The sequence below is a fragment of the Cherax quadricarinatus genome, chromosome 19 (assembly GCF_038502225.1).
Source record: "Cherax quadricarinatus isolate ZL_2023a chromosome 19, ASM3850222v1, whole genome shotgun sequence".
Classification (NCBI taxonomy): domain Eukaryota; kingdom Metazoa; phylum Arthropoda; class Malacostraca; order Decapoda; family Parastacidae; genus Cherax; species Cherax quadricarinatus.
In genome coordinates this window covers 42,681,243-42,699,074 of record NC_091310.1, presented here as the reverse complement: position 1 = coordinate 42,699,074, position 17,832 = coordinate 42,681,243, and the positions used below count along the sequence as shown (strand labels likewise).

The 17,832-nt window shown below is 38.7% G+C and overlaps 1 protein-coding gene across 5 annotated transcripts in view; it reads right to left on the bottom strand.

The window, feature by feature from the left end:
* Window positions 1–2,614: 2,614 nt before the first annotated feature.
* The window catches only part of app (Palmitoyltransferase app), a 191,758-nt gene continuing 176,540 nt past the window's right edge, over window positions 2,615–17,832 (bottom strand). For 4 of the 5 annotated variants that reach the window (XM_070086751.1, XM_070086750.1, XM_070086748.1 and 1 more), the window contains one exon: window positions 2,615–17,624. In XM_070086751.1, coding sequence (XP_069942852.1) covers window positions 17,308–17,624 — 317 coding nt within the window. In that variant the 3' untranslated portion in view covers window positions 2,615–17,307. The remainder of the gene's footprint in view (window positions 17,625–17,832) is intronic. The other variant, XR_011392200.1, reaches the window with a different exon arrangement.

Below are 17,832 nucleotides of genomic sequence, written 5' to 3'. Positions count from 1 at the left end.
ACAGCTTCCCTATCTTCATCAAAAAACATTATCTATGGAGGCAAAGAAGGGAATGTATGAAGGTATAGTAGTACCAACACTCTTATATGGATGTGAAGCTTGGGTGGTAAAAGCAGCAGCGAGGAGACGGTTGGAGGCAGTGGAGATGTCCTGTCTAAGGGCAATGTACGGTGTAAATATTATGCAGAAAATTCGGAGTGTGGAAATTAGGAGAATGTGTGGAGTTAATAAAAGCATTAGTCAGAGGGCAGAAGAGGGGTTGTTGAGGTGGTTTGGTCATTTAGAGAGAATGGATCAAAGTAGAATGACATGGAAAGCATATAAATCTATAGGGGAAGGAAGGAGGGGTAGGGGTCGTCCTCGAAAGGGTCGGAAAGAGGGGGTAAAGGAGGTTTTGTGGGCGAGGGGCTTGGACTTCCAGCAAGCGTGCATGAGCGTGTTAGATAGGAGTGAATGGAGACGAATGATACTTGGGACCTGACGATCTGTTGGAGTGTGAGCAGGGTAATATTTAGTGAAGGGATTCAGGGAAACCGGTTATTTTCATATAGTCGGACTTGAGTCCTGGAAATGGGAAGTACAATACCTGCACTTTAAAGGAGGGGTTTGGGATATTGGCAGTTTGGAGGGGTATGTTGTGTATCTTTATACGTATATGCTTCTAAACTGTTGTATTCTGAGCACCTCTGCAAAAGCAGTGATAATGTGTGAGTGTGGTGAAAGTGTTGAATGATGATGAAAGTATTTTCTTTTTGGGGATTTTCTTTCTTTTTTGGGTCACCCTGCCTCGGTGGGAGACGACCAACTTGTTGAAAAAAAAAAAAAATATATGTGTATATATATATATATCTTTTTTTTTTTCTTTTAACACACTGGCCGTATCCCACCAAGGTGGGGTGGCCCAAAAAGAAAAATGAAAGTTTCTCCTTTTACATTTAGTAATATATACAGGAGAAGGGTTACTAGCCCCTTGCTCCCGGCATTTTAGTCGCCTCTTACAACACGCATGGCTTACGGAGGAAGAATTCTGTTCCACTTCCCCATGGAGGATATATATATATATATATATATTTATTTATTTTAACTCTCCTCACTTAGTGACATACTCATTTACCGACAACACTAACTTACGATGGGCTCTCTGACCAGTATACATACCTAAATAACATATATTAGAACTGATTTCCTCAATTCTTTTTATTACAATATACAGTACACTGCTGTATAAACATTTAAAAATATACCAGAAATGTTATAAATGGTGCAAAGGTGACATTAAAACAGTATCAAAGATGGCTCACACAAACCCACTATCATTATAATATGCTCCTCACTTAGCGACGAATTCACTTACTGACATGGTCTTACGAACAGAACTCTGTCGTTAAGTGATGAGAGACTATATATATATATATATATATATATATTTTTTTTTTTTTTGGTTCTATATTTATTTATCATGATTCAATGAAACACATTTTTTTTACAATAATTCACCTCATCGTATAATGAGAATATGTAAAATGTTTCAATACAGAATGAATCTATATCAAACAGATTTTGATGGAATGCAAGTCATTAAATATGTCCTCTTTGTACCTGTCACTCAGTATCAAACCATTTGAACAATTACATTTTGTTTTAAGATAAATAAATATTAAAAAAAAGAAAACCATATGTACTCAAGTATAAAGACAGTGTATATAGTAACCTGTTACTTTTTGCCAAAAAATCCCTAATTTTTCATACCGCATATACAAATGCATCTAATGCAAAATATATTCTAGCTAAAACTTGGACAAAATGATTGAAAACAAAAATAGCACCAAAAACTTTCCAATATTTGTGACAAATACAATAAAAGTATGTTCAAACACTTGATAACATAATAAAGGCATATTGCAGAAGATCTACATTCTCAAGCTAGGTAGGTCCTACTCTCACCCAACCATTACATAAGACCATAATAGGCCTACTGGCTCATGTTTAATAGATCCTACTTGCATACCAACCTCATATAAGAAAAGAAGTGCACTGCAATATAGTAAAATTAAGTGCTAAACCCACATGAGCTATTCAGCACTGTGGAGAGGGATATGAAAAAGCAGGAGTATGCAGATGCTAGGAGTATGGGAGAGGTAGGAGATATTGGAGGTGGATGTTGGTGTGAGTGTAAAATTGAAATCATAGTGGGGACAATAGGTTAGTTTCTGTCCAAAAAAATCAGTGAGTCTGTGTTAAAGGTGGGGACTCAGGCACAGAGGTCAGTATAAGTGTGTTAGGGACACGTACACGTCAGAAGTGAATCCTTCGTGTCCAATGACAGGCAGGACAATTTATATTAAGATATGGGGGGACCGAGTGCAAATTGGCAGTCCTAGCAGATCAGTGTTGGTTGTTTCTCAAAGTGGCATCCAGGAGTGAGTCACATGTATCTGATTTGTAAGAGTGAGAATGTAGTTTGCCAAACACAACAGCAGTGTGAAGATAATCAGAACTATAACTGTGCTTTGAAAGAAAACAATTTGTTGCTTTCTAACTCACACCAACATTATTGCTAGTGGTTGCAAAACTGTTGAGAGAGTACTGTATTGAAAAGTAGCCAGCATGCCCACTGGCCCACGCTAGCTAGGGGGGTCCTGCTTACATCCAACACTTTTTTTTTTTTTTGGTAGAGAGTGATAAAAATTTACGAATTCATTCTTTACACCGTTCTGCTTGTCAGCATAATTATCCAAGTATGGTAAATGTCAGCGGTTGGCAGGTGGGGGAGGACTGGGGGTTGGGGGGTTTAAATTTGTTTACACTGTCCTATGCAATCATGATTTACATTTCACATTAATAAACTGTAATGAAAAATAAAATATAGGTTAGTCTTGAGGGAACAGTAGCCACTCTGACAACTCTCCAGTGATCTGTTGCATTGCAAACAGAAGAAGGCATTTTCTACTGCATTCTTGGATTTCTTATGCTTTAGGTTATATATGTGGTAGATTTTGCATATTTAGGTTAATTAACTTGAACCTAACCTAACTGAACCTAACACAAAACAACTTAACCTAAGGAGGGAGGATTAGACCTAATAGTAACAGTAACTGATCAAGTCTTCTTGGAACTTGACCAGATCTCAATATAACCCGAGTAGGTCTCCAGTCTTCCAGGCTCCTTGGTGCCTCACCAGGGCAAATGAAACTGCTGGATATTCTCACATTTACTTGAGAGTATCCAATATTTCTATAGCTACTGAGCATGATTTTGCCCTTGATAAAACAGAGAAAAGAATTTAGTATATAGTATGCCCTCAGTATGTAAGAATACCAGGTTTTCCAAAATATTACTTCCGAATATGTTGACCCTTTACTTTTTTGCTTAAGAATTTAGCTGTAAAACCTCAGCCTACACTAGAGTATATATGGTATTTTTTTTTTCAAATCTTATAAAAAACTCTAACAAATAACTCTACAGTATCTGTATCAAATAAAGTCTCAGTCTGGACCTAAATATGGTATGAAAGTCACTGTACAGTACTTGGCAATTATAATAAAGATTTCAAACAATAATTAAATCTGATATTCTATACACAGTACAGTACTTTATCACCAATTTAATCATCTCTGACCAACTGCATTATCTACTTATTAGCCCTTAAACAGTCCAAACATACATATACGTTCACCTGCGCAGCGCCCCGAATATTTTGAGAAAAAAAAAATAGTTTTTTTAATAGGGAAAAAGAGCACGTGTTACCCAGGCATCCCCAATTTTTTTCATATGGTGCACACTTGAGTGCGCACACACATTCTCTCATGCCTAGGCGACTCAGGCCTATCATGTCAATCTTGAATGAATGACAAAGGAAACATATATATAAGTACATTTGGGGCGCTACACGAGAGAACGTATATCTACGTTAGGACCGTTTAAGGGTTAATAAAGCACAATTTACAGTATAATTTTCTTAATGGATATTTTACAAGGCATTTGAATTTTCACTTTTATAATATACGCATAAATTGTGTGAAGCTGAAAAAACAGTGATAATGTTTATAAAGGAGTTGGAGATATAGTTGAAACAAAGCTGTGAGACTATAAACAAAGCTAAAACATATCACATATCAAGTTAACTGCTCAAGAGCTAAGCAATACATAAACTTACATTAGAATATTAAAATGTGAAAATAAATCTGCATTTGTGTATGATAAAAAAGTATGACAAGAGGTAATCTTAATTCTAACAAAAAAGACTGGCTCAAGTAAGATGATTAACGCGTGTACTGCTTGGCCTCATTGAAGGCCAAGTGATGGCCTAGTAGTTATCTAGTGCAGACCTTAAACAAGCTACACCTTCACATGCCACAAATTCATAAATTATACATGAAAATATCTGACATTCCAAATGGATTGTAATTACAATTTTGCCAATATTCACATATAATCTTAAACTACAATGCTATAAAAAGATGTGTAAAACAGCTGTTAGAAATTCTTCAATGTCACAACTATGTAATGGGTGTCTACTAGCAAGAAACTGAGTCCCAAGTAAGTAGTGATATGAAGATGAAGGCAGCTCATCAGACAGGCCTGGGCCTACACCAAGTACAAACTGGCAGTTCCTTCATCAGTCAATATTACTCTCTCTGTTTTAACCTGGACATGCACCTCAATTCTTTGCTACACTTTCAACAAAACTTTACAAAACAAATTTTGAAAAAGAATAAAATTCTCTGGCTTTGTGTATGTCAATAGTGATACATCAGTATGATTTTGCTCTTTCCAGCAGCTAATGCAAGAATAAGCAAAGCTTACAAAATATCACCTTGTCCCCCTCCTCTACAGTTATGCAACTGAACTGGTCCCAAAACACTGTTATTGCCAATGAACTGAAGGTCACTTTAGAACCCAATCCAAATTTGCACTTAAACCTGGTGCACAAATTTACAATATGTCATCAAAACATATATAATATAATGCTTTCTATATTACTCCTAGGAGCCCATAAATACAGTGGACCCCCGCATAACGATCACTTCCGAATGCGACCAATTATGTAAGTGTATTTATGTAAGTGCATGTGTACGTGTATGTTTGGGGGTATGAAATGGACTAATCTACTTCACAATATTCCTTATGGGAACAAATTCGGTCAGTACTGGCACCTGAACATACTTCTGGAGTGAAAAAATATCGTTAACCGGGGGTCCACTGTACTACAGTAAAACTTAATACATAAACCGTAATCAGCAAATGCATGCAGGTATACTGCCCTTCAATTATAGTTACAGGTAATCTAACATACAAGCTGGCACTAAGATGATTAATCTTGTTGACTTATTGACAAATTTCTTCAATCAACTGCTCTTTGGTGTAGAGAATATACATCTGACAACATTACATCAAATCACATCCAGTGCATTACACAAACCTTGATAATACGAGGGCAACATTCTTTATACTTTACTCATAGTGCTGCCAAGCCAATATGTACACTTGCAGTCATCTGTAGCAATTAAACTATGTACCACCCATATGTAAGTACAGTACATTACTATGATTACTTATTCGGATATTTTAATAATGTTTTTCACGTCCATTTAGCCAAACTTTTTTATATGTGATATACAGGTGTATTTTAAAAGGGCCAAAAGCACGCATAAGAAAACTGGGAGGAACAGTGAAACAAATATAAATTTAAACCTTACAATTATGTTTACTGCACTTTGAAACTCCTAAATTGAGTTTTAAATTTCTAAATATTTATTTAGTATTAAGATAATAATTCTTTAAGGACAGTAACAAGATATCACTGTGGGATGAAAAATATGACTGGAAACATTTCTAGTTGGGATCATTTCTGCAGTAAGAGAAGCATCACCAAAACTGATCTAATGAAATCCTAGAAATCACATCGACTTAGCTTTTCTTCATAAGTTGAAAGCATTTACTATTCTAGTCAAGATGTACCATTTTACTAAGTTTATTCTGATCTTCTCTAGTACTGTACTTTACTTTCTAATCTCTGTCCCTTTGCTCATTGTCTTTGCATCTATTCTCTTTAGCTCTAATTTTGATTATAATTTTTAATAAATTTCCATACACTTATAATAACTTGAAGCTTCAATAAGTGAAGGATTAATTGCAAATCATGCAAAAAAATACATCCCATTATATAACTTCTAAGTAAATGAGATTTTTGAACAATCTTAATACTTCTGAATAACAGGCATGTTTAAATAAAATTTAGAATCTTCAGAAAAAGCCATCAGATACCAAGCACAGAGCAACATTATAATACAGCCTCTCCTAGCTTAACGACAGAGATAGGGACCTAAGACCCCGTGGGTAAATGAATTCATCACTAAACGAGGAGCATATTATAATGGTAGTGGATTTGTGTCAACCATCTTTTATACTGTTTTAATGTCACCTTTACACCATTTATAACATTTCTGGTATATTTTTAAATGTTTATACAGCAGTGTACTGTATATTGTAATAAACAGGATTGAGGAAATCAGCTCTAATATACATTATTTAGTAGTAGTAGGTTGGTAGACAGCAACCACCCAGGGAGGTACTACCGTCCTGCCAAGTGAATGTAAAACAAAAGCCTGTAATAGTTTTACATGATGGTAGGATTGCTGGTGTTTTTTTTTTTTTTTGTCTGTCTCATAAATATGCAAGATTACAGGTATGTCTTGCTACTTCTACTTACACTTAGGTCACACTACACATACATGTACACGTTTATTTATACACACTCATATGAGTTTTCTTTGATTTTATCTTAATAGTTCTTGGTCTTATTACTTTTCCTTTTATATCCATGGGGAAGTGGAATAAGAATCTTTCCTCCGTAAGACATGCGTGTTGTAAAAGTCAACTAAAATGCCGGGAACAATGGGCTAGTAACCCCTTTCCCTGTAAAGATTACTAAAAAGAATAAGAAGAAAATTGTCAAAGTGGGAAGTCTGAATGTGTGTGGATGTTGTGCAAATGATAAGAGATGATTGTGGATGTTATGAATGAGAAGATGCTGGATGTCCTGGCTTTAAGTGAAACAAAGCTGAAGGGGGTGGGAGAGTTTCAGTGGAGAGGAATAAATGGGATTAGGTCAGGGGTTTCAAAAAGAGTTAGAGCTAAAGAAGGAGTAGCAATAATGTTGAAGGATAAGATATGGCAGGAAAAGAGGGACTATAAATGTATAAATTCAAGGATTTTGTGGAGTAAAATAAAGGTTGGATGTGAAAAGTGGGTCATAGTAAGTGTATATGCACCTGGAGAAGAGAGAAGTGTAGAGGAGAAAGAGAGAGATTTTGGGAAATGTTGAGTGAATACGTGGGGAGTTTTGAACCAAGTGTGAGAGTACTTGTGGTTGGGGATTTCAATGCTAAAGTGGGTAAAAATGTTATGGAGGGAGTAGTAGGTAAATTTGGGGTGCCAGGGGTAAATGTAAATGGGGAGCCTTTAATTGAGCTATGTGTAGAAAGAAATTTGGTAATAAGTAATACATATTTTATGAAAAAGAGGATAAATAAATATACAAGGTATGATGTAGTACATAATGAAGGTAGTTTGTAAGATTATGTATTGGTGGATAAAAGGTTAATGGGTTGGCTCCAAGATGTACATGTTTATAGAGGGGCAACTGATATATCGGATCATTATTTAGTTGTAGCTACAGTTAGAATAAGAGGTAGATGGGAAAAGAGGAAGGTGGCAACAACAAGTAGGAGGGAAGTGAAAGTGTATAAACTAAGTGAGGAGGAAGTTCGGGTGAGATATAAGCGACTATTGGCAGAAAGGTGGGCTAGTATAAAGATAAGTAGTGGGGGGGGGGGGGGGTTTTAAGAGGGTTGGATGAGTTTTAAAAATGCAGTATTAGAATGTGGGGGCAGAAGTTTGTGGTTATAGGAGGGTGGGGGCAGGAGGAAAGAGGAGTGATTGGTGGAATGATGAAGTAAAGGGTGTGATAAAAGAGAAAAAGGTAGCTTATGAGAGGTTTTTACAAAGCATAAGTGTTATAAGAAGAGCAGAGTATATGGAGAGTAAAAGAAAGGTGGAGAGTGGTGAGAGAGTGCAAAAGGAGAGCAGATGAAAGATTGGAGAGGCACTGTCAAGAAATTTTAATGAAAATAAGAAAAAACTTTGGAGTGAGTTAAACAAGTTAAGAAAGCCTAGGGAACGTATGGATTTGTCAGTTAAAAACAGAGTAGGGGAGTCAGTAGATGGGGAGATGGAGGTATTAGGTAGATGGCGAGAATATTTTGAGGAACTTTTAAATGTTGAGGAAGAAAGGGAGGCGGTAATTTCATGCACTGGCCAGGGAGGTATACCATCTTTTAGGAGTGAAGAAGAGCAGAATGTAAGTGTGGTGGAGGTACGTGAGGCATTACGTAGAATGAAAGGGGGTAAAGCAGCTGGAACTGATGGGATCATGACAGAAATGTTAAAAGCAGGGGGGGATATAGTGTTGGAGTGGTTGGTACTTTTGTTTAACCCGTAAACAGTCCAAACGTACATATACGTTTTTTCAACATTTGAAAGTATGTAAAAAAAGTAGATCTTCTTTTTGTTTTCTTACATTTGAAAATTTGTAAAAAACTTTGATCTACTTGTTTTTTTGTTATATTTGAAAATATGTAAAAAAAACGTAGATCTACTTTTGTAGCACTACACATGTGAACGTAGATCTGCTTGGACCATTTATGGGTTAATAAATGTATGAAAGAGGGGAAGGTACATAGGGATTGGCAGAGAGCATGTATAGTCCCTTTATATGAAGGGAAAGGGGACAAAAGAGGTTGTAAAAATTATAGAGGAATAAGTTTATTGAGTATACCAGGAAAACCGTACGGTAGGGTTATTATTGAAAGAATTAGAAGTAAGACAGAATGTAGGATTGCGGATGAGCAAGGAGGTTTCAGAGTGGGTAGGGGATGTGTAGATCAAGTGTTTACATTGAAGCATATATGTGAACAGTATTTAGATAAAGGTAGGGAAGTTTTTATTGCATTTATGGATTTAGAAAAGGCATATGATAGAGTAGATAGAGGAGCAATGTGGCAGATGTTGCAAGTATATGGAATAGGTGGTAAGTTACTAAATGCTGTAAAGAGTTTTTATGAGGATAGTGAGGCTCAGGTTAGGGTGTGTAGAAGAGAGGGAGAATACTTCCCGGTAAAAGTAGGTCTTAGGCAGGGATGTGTAATGTCACCATAGTTGTTTAATATATTTATAGATGGGGTTGTAAAGGAAGTAAATGCTAGGGTGTTCGGGAGAGGGGTGGGATTAAATTATGGGGAATCAAATACAAAATGGGAATTGACACAGTTACTTTTTGCTGATGGTACTGTGCTTATGGGAGATTCTAAAGAAAAATTGCAAAGGTTAGTGGATGAGTTTGGGAGTGTGTGTAAAGGTAGAAAGTTGAAAGTGAACATAGAAAAGAGTAAGGTGATGAGGGTATCAAATGATTTAGATAAAGAAAAATTGGATATCAAATTGGGGAGGAGGAGTATGGTTAATCAAAGAACTGATGAAAGAAAAAAGGCGAGTGGTGCATTGAGGTATGTGAGGAGTCAAAAAAACGTTATCTATGGAGGCAAAGAAGGGAATGTATGAACGTATAGTAGTACCAACACTCTTATATGGGTGTGAAGCTTGGGTTGTGAATGCAGCAGTGAGGAGGCAGTTGGAGGCAGTGGAGATGTCCTGTCAGGGCAATGTGTGGTGTAAATTATTATGCAGAAAATTCGGAGTGTGGAAATTAAGAGAAGGTGTGGAGTTAATAAAAGTATTAGTCAAAGGGCTGAAGAGAGGTTGTTGAGGTGGTTTGGTCATTTAGAGAGAATGGATCAAAGTAGAATGACATGGAGAGCATTTAAATCTGTAGGAGAAGGAAGGCGAGGTAGGGGTCGTCCTCGAAAAGGTTGGAAGAAAGGGGTAAGGGAGGTTTTGTGGGCGAGGGGCTTGGACTTCTAGCAGGCATGCATGAGCGTGTTCGATAGGAGTGAATGGAGATGAATGGTATTTGGGATCTGACAATCTGTTGGAGTGTGAGCAGGGTAATATTTAGTGAAGGGATTCAGGGAAACCCGTTATTTTTATATAGCCGGACTCGAGTCCTGGAAATGGGAAGTACAATGCCTGCACTCTAAAGGAGGGGTTTTGGGATATTAGCAGTTTGGTGGGATATATTGTGTATCTTTATACGTATATGCTTCTAAACTGTTGTGTTCTGAGCACCTCTGCAAAAACAGTGATTATGTGTGAGTGAGGTGAAAGTGTTGAATGACAATGAAAGTATTTTCTTTTTGGGGATTTTCTTTCTTTTTGGGTCACCCTGCCTCGGTGGGAGACAGCCGACTTGTTGAAAAAAAAAAAAAAAAAAAAAAAAAAGGTATAAATACTAGTCAGAGAGCCCGTCGTAAGTCTAAGGCTTCGGTAAACGAGTATGTCACTAAGTGAGGAGAGGCTGTAATGAAAATTCTGCTTGCCAAATGTGGCACATTACCGAAACCCTGATATACATTCACAATATGGTACAGTGCTTGCACTTTAATGATTTACCACTTTAAAAATCCCCCCAAAAAAATAAACTAATTAATCTGTAAATCACAAACATGCACAAAAAGTTTGACCTGGCGATAGGGTACATGAAAACATTGTAGACAACAATAAAAGACACCATTTCTACCTACTTGATCTTGAGGCACAATAATGAAGCGCTCACATATTTTGGAAAATTTCCTTATGTACAACAGAGTATAGAAAAAAGAACAACACTTACCAGTCTTACAAAACTTTCAGCTTTCTGTCAACAGTTATGCTTTTAAATCTGCAAATGCCATAAATGCTAATGTTTTACCAGAAACTTCTACATTAATAAATTACTTCTTTGTCAAGACTTCATACATGCTAGAGCACAAGGTGCTTCACACAAAACTTTGGTCGCTTAAACTCAGGACACAGTATCTTGATTTTAATTGTATTACAATAAACTCTCATAAAGCTCTTTTATATAGTGCAATTTTTTATAAATGCAATTCAGAGAAAATCCAAAATTGAATAGTAGGTGCTATGAAAGCTTCTTCACTCACATTCAATACCAGATGTACTTTTCAACTGCATTTATGAAAAACTACACTAAACAGAGGAGCTTCAAGAGAGAGTCAACTACATATGAATTGAGTCATTAATATACAAATTAAACATGACTAAAAATTTTAAATGAAGATATTCACAAAGATATACATGTTGTCATGTTATTTAAATGTACAGTTAATGGAAATACGTATAAATATACATTTTTGTGCATGTATGCATGCACACGTATGCATGCATGCATGCACACACACACACACACGCACACACACACACAGGCACACACACAGGCACACACACACACACACACACGCACGCACGCACACGCGCACACGCACACACACACACACGTGCACACACACACACACACACACACACACGTGTTTGCATGCAAACACGCACAGAAAAAAAAAAACAGATGATGAACCAGCAAGGCTGGACCTCGTATTCACCTTGAGCAGTTCAGACTCGAGATATCACACATGAAAGGCCCCTAGGTGCTAGTGATCACATGGTCTTAAGTTTCGAATACATAGTAGAGATAACAAGGGAGAGTGAAGCAGCACAAGAAGGACAGGAGAAGCCAAACTTCCAAGAAAGGGACTACACAAGTATGAGGCAATTTCTACATGAAGTGCAGTGGGTAAGTGAGCTAGAGGGAAAGACAATAAATGAAATGATTGAGCACATGACCACAAAGTGCTGGGAGGCAGTGGAGAAGTTCGTACCAAGGGGCAACACCAACAACGGGAAGACCAGAGTGAGCCCATGGTGTACCTGGAGGTGTTGAGAGGCCAACGCCAAGTGTGCTAGAGTATGGAAAAAGTATAGCAGGCAAAGGACCCAGGAAAACAAGGAGTTGAGCCGAAGAGCCAGAAATGAATATACTTGGATAAGGAGAGAAGCCAGCATCAATATAAGAATGACATAGTATCAAAAAGCCAAATCTGACCCAAGTTGTTATACAGCCACATCAAGAAGAAAACAAGTTAAGGACCAGGTAATAAGGCTGAGGAAGGAAGGAGGGGAGCTCACAGGGAATGACCAGGAAATATGTGAAGAGCTCAGCTTGCAATTTAGGGAGGTGTTCACAGTGGAGACAGAAAGGCTTCCAGCAAACTGAGGTGGTAGGGTGCACCAGCAAGTGATGGACACACTGCACACAACAGAGGAGGAGGTGAAGAAACTGCTAGGGGTACTAGATACCTCGAAGGTGGTGGACCCAGATAATCTCCCTCCTTGGGCCCTGAGAGAGGGAGCAGATGCACTGTGTGCGCCACTAACAAGAACAACTGCCTGAGGTGTGCAAGACAGCAAATGTAGTCCTGATTTTTAAGAAAGGAAATAGGTTGTACTAAATTAGACCAGTGCTGCTGACATGTTTTGTACATAAAGTTATAGAGAAGATTATCAGAAAAAAAAAGAGTGGTGGAGCACCTAGAATGGAATAGACTCGTACATGACAACCAGCACAACTCCAGGGAATGGAAATCTTGCATCACAAACCTATTGGAGTAACAGAAGTAAGACAGGAGAGAGAGAGAGAGAGAGGAATGAGTAGACTGCATCTTCTTGGACTGTAAGAAGGCTTTTGACACAGTACCACACAAAAGACTGGTTGAAAAACTAGAGGAGCAGGCAGGAATAGGAGGGAAAGTACTGCAATAAATCACGGAATATCTGACAGGAAGGAAACAACGTGTGTCAGTCTGAGATGAGGTGTCACAGTGGGTGCATGTGTCCGAGTGGGCTTCCACAAGGTTCAGTCCTTGGTCTAGTGCTGTTTCTTGCATATGTGAATGACATGATGGAAGAGATAGGATCAAAGGTGTCCCTGTTCGCAGACGATGTAAAACTAATGAGGAGAAAACAAGCGGACAATTATTATTATAATCAAAAAGAAGTGTTAAACCTACAAGCGGACAAGAAACAGGTTAAGCTTACAAGGGGCTCTGGATAAGCTGCAAGCCTGGTCTGACAAATGGCTCCTGGAGTTTGACCCCAGCAAGTGCTAAGTTATGAAGCTTGGGGAAGGACACAGGAGACTGCAGATGGAGTACAGCCGAAGAGGTCAGAGGTTGCAAAACTCACTCAAGGAAAACAATCATACTGAGCACATCTCCTGAGGCACACGTCAACCAAATAACTGCTGCAGTATACGGGGCGCCTGGCAAACCTGAGGATAGCGTTTCAACATCTAAGTAAGGAGTCATTCACTACACTGTGTATGTCAGGCCCATATTGGAGTATGCAGCACCAGTATGGAACCAAAACCTTGTCAAACATCTCAAGAAATTAGAGGAAATGCAAAGGTTTGCAACAAGACTAGTCATGGAGCTGAGGGGTTTGTCCTATGAGGAGAGGTTAAGGGAACTCAACTTGACAACATTAGAAGACAGGAGGGATAGGGGGTACATGATAACAACAGCAACAAAAAATACTGAGAGGAACTGACAAGGTGGACAGGGACAGAATGTTTCAGAGATGTGACAGCAACAAGGGGTCACAACTTGAAGTTGAAAACTATAAAAAGAGGTATGATAAAGCACATGGAGCAAGGATAGTGGACCTAGTAGTGACCAGTGAAGAGGCGGGGGCCAGGGGCTATGACTCAACCCCTGCAACCACAGTTAGGTGATTATGTATGTTTGTGTACAGAGAGATATTATTATTATTATAATAAAAAAGAAACGCTAAACCTACAAGGGTCATACAGCGCAGTAGGGCAGGGAAGGGTGCAGGGGTATTGGGTAGCAAAATGGAGAGGAATTATTATTAGGTCATGGAGTACAGCAGGGCAGTGGATAATGCAGGGGGGAAAGGTAGCAAGAGATTGAGGTAGAAAGGGCTGTGAGGAGTGCTAGAGGCATCCTCATCAGAGTTTGTGCAGTAAATTAGTTGCTGTCAAAGTCAATGAGAGTGTCTGGGTTAAAGGAGGGTCCATCAGCAAGAAGGGAAGGTAAAGCAAGGGCAGTAGAGCGGTGATGATGTTGGAGGTAAATTCTGTGTGCTCGTTGACAGAGTGGGCACTCCAACAGAATATGGCTAACAGAAACTGGAACCTGACAATTCTCACAGAGTGGAACAGGGCACCTCTCCATGAGATACCTATGAGTAAGACTTGGTTTAATAGAATGTAGTTTGTTATGTAGAAGATCAGACTAACGTTGTTAGTCTGATGGGTGGGTAGCAATTACAGCAAAATAGTCTGTGAATGGAACACCTCTATATGAAACTGGGAGGTCATGTACTGCTGACTGCACAGCAGTGTCTGCCTGTTCACTGCCCTGTATGTCAACATGACCAGAGACTCAACAAAAAACAATATCTTTGTGCTTGCTAGAGATACAGGTGTAACCAAAGTTTGATGTGAAGAACCAGGGGATGAGGTGCATCAAATTTTTTTGTAGCCTGTAAAGCACTAAGGGAGTCTGAAACGACCACAAATGGTGACACAGGCATAGATGCAATATGGATAAGTGCTATGAGAATGGCATACAATTCAGCCATAAAAATGCTAGCCGAGGATTATAAATGCCCTCGCACGATGCTGTCTGGAAACACTGCTGCAAATCCGATGCCGTCAGAAGACTTGGCACTATCGGTGTACACTGCGATGGCATGAGAATGAGATCAAAAGTGGTTAAGAAAAAAGAGAGCAAGAAGCCACCATAGGCAGTTGAGCTTTTGCGCATGGCAGTGAAAAAGAACAGCCATGAACCGTCAGAACTTCCCAAGGGGGTAGGGAAAAGTGAGATGCTACATGAACATAGAAATGTGGTAACTGAAGAGAAGATGAGCAAATGTAGGCAAAGAGAAAAGGGATGGAGTAAACAGGGGCGACAAACAAATAAAGAACGTCTTCTAACATCAGTGACTATCCTATATATGGAAGGATTGCAGAGGTCATGAGAGCGAACATAATAGCAAAGGCAATGAGCATCACAGAGATTGGACAAGGATGGAATATTTGCCCCCTGCACAGAGGCTCTCAATTGGTGAAGAGCGAAAAGCACTGAGGCATAAACATAATCCCTGGTGATGGATGAGATTAAGGCAAGAGAGAGTTGCAGGAGAGGCAGCTGAATATATGTATATGGAAAAGTTTGAAGACTCCAACTCTCTGGCAAACTTGGAAGAAAGAAACGAGGGGCATAGATGGAGCCCTCGAGAGATACAGACAAGATGATTACCAATTTCGGTGGCAACGTAAAGAGGGTTTGCTATAGCAACACCGGCAACCCGAAGAACGGAAACCGGATGTTGCTGCCACCTGGTCATTGAGGGTCAACTTCACGCATCTATATCCTGGAAATACTGATGTAAAAGAATTTTTTGTGTTTTATTACCTACAGAAAAATTATACTTTTTTATTATTTATTAACACACTGGCAGTTTCCCACCAAGGCAGGATGGCCCAAAAAAGAAAAACTTTAATCATTCACTCCATCACTGTCTTGCCAGAGGCATGCTTACACTACACTTATAAAACTGCAACATTAACACCCCTCCTTCAGAGTGCTGGCACTGTATAGAAGAGTATTATCTTTAATTCTTTAAGATTTTTTTTTTTTTCAAAAATTCTTGGACCCTGGCTGTCACTCTGAGATTTAGCCTCTGGACCCCCCTGAAAGGGTTAAAACTAAATTAGGATTACAATTATCTGAGAAAAGGAATACATAATTTTTAAAATATTGAAGGTATTTCATAATAAAAAAAATAACTGATGATATACATGTATAAGGGGTGAGACTAGTTACATAAGTTGAAGGAATAATAAACAAGGACAGGGACAATGCAGGCTGAAAGAACTGATCAGCAATATTGTTTTATCACACTGGTGTAAGGCGTTTTTTAACAGCAGCTTTGAAGCGGCTGGCAGATAGAGATTCTGGAGCTTTCAGGTTAAAAGTTCCAGATTTTATGCACTGACTTTCTACAAAGGTTAAGGCAGACAGGGCAAACATCATAGAGGATTTCTGTGTCTAGTATTATGCCAATGAGTTCCACTGCAATTATCAAGAAAGTGCTTCAGGGCTGGACTGATATTAGAATTTGTCCTGTATATATAGTATGCACAGTAGTAAGGAGTCATTCACGACACTGTACACAGTGTACGTCAGGCCCATACTGGAGTATGCAGCACCAGTATGGAACCCACACCTGGTCAAGCACATCAGAAAAGTAGAAAAAGTACAAAAGTTTGCAACTGGTCTCAGAGCTAAGGATTATGTCCTACAAGAACAGAAACAATGGGGGGGGGGGACAATAACAACGTATAAAATACCGAGAGGAATTGACAAGGTGAACAGACCAGAATGTTTCAGAGATGGGCTACAAGAACAAGAGGACACAACTGGAAGTTGAAAATTCAGACGAGTCAAAGGGATGTTAGGAAATATTAAGTCAGCCTTAGAACTGTCATGAAGTGGAACAATCTGGAGAGCATAGCAATAGAGGCACAATCCACACATAGCTTTAAGAAGAGGTACAATAAGACTCTTGAGTGCAATCAGCAAAGGGGTGGGGCAAGGAGCTGTGACTCGACCCCTGCAACCACATATAGGTGAGAGCACACACACAAAGGCACACAAGCACACACAGGTGCACATGCGCACGCATACGTGCACACACACACACGTATGGATGCATACGCACATCACATGCAAATATACACCTGCAGAAATTTAAAATCTATACAGACAAACACAGCTAAACAAAGTACTGTATTCAGATAAATGAATGTCTTTCAACTGGTAATGCTGTACACATCCTTGCTTGTACACAAATAGGTAATTACATATAAAATCATGACGCAAACTTTGATGTACGAAAGGGTTTAATTGTGCAACCTAAATTTAATTACACTCTTAACCGATTCAAGTCTAATTTTCAATAATGATACCAGCTGTTTTTTCATACTGGTTCACTCTCTCTTTTTCATAATTCCTTAACCATTTACTTCCCTAGTTTTCTATGATACAATTATTAAAAAAAAAAAAAGTATAAGCTAGGAAACAGTCTCATTTATACTGATAACAAATTCGTCTATAGATCCAACAACTATTGAACTATATCACTGAGATTATAATAAAAATATACATTGCTCAAGGAGGACTCTTGTCAGTACACAAATCCTGGCACATGCCACACACTGCTCCAGGTATCACATTTGGGAAGATATTCTGTTACATTATCACTGAGCTACACAGCATTATTGTGAATTAGTCCTAACTGTGATGACTCTGAGTGTGAGGGCTGTGATACAGAACCATCTATAGAGTCCAAATCGAGATCATAGGAGCTGTCTAGAAGATACAACTGGCTGGTGGACACCCCTGTTGTAGCCCCTACACTGACACTGGTGGCAACACTTGTACTGTTCGCAGTGATTGTATTTTCCCCAGGGCTGGTCTGTGGTTGATGAACTGCTGCAGGAGATAACACAGAGCCCACAGTTGCATGAAGAGGACTGATGAGGGATGTGGGACCTGTCTGATTACTATTTGCTGCATCTTTTCCTGCAATTCATATCATACTGTTACACAAGTAAGTAAATAATTGCTAATTATCAATGCAACAATAAGAAAGAAAATAAAAACAACTAATGGACAAACTGTACACAACATTCTACATACTCAAGGCAATGGGCACATAATTTATCATGATGCAAAGATCTTGAACTACACATTGCAGGTCCAACAATACCACTTGACACTAACATAAACC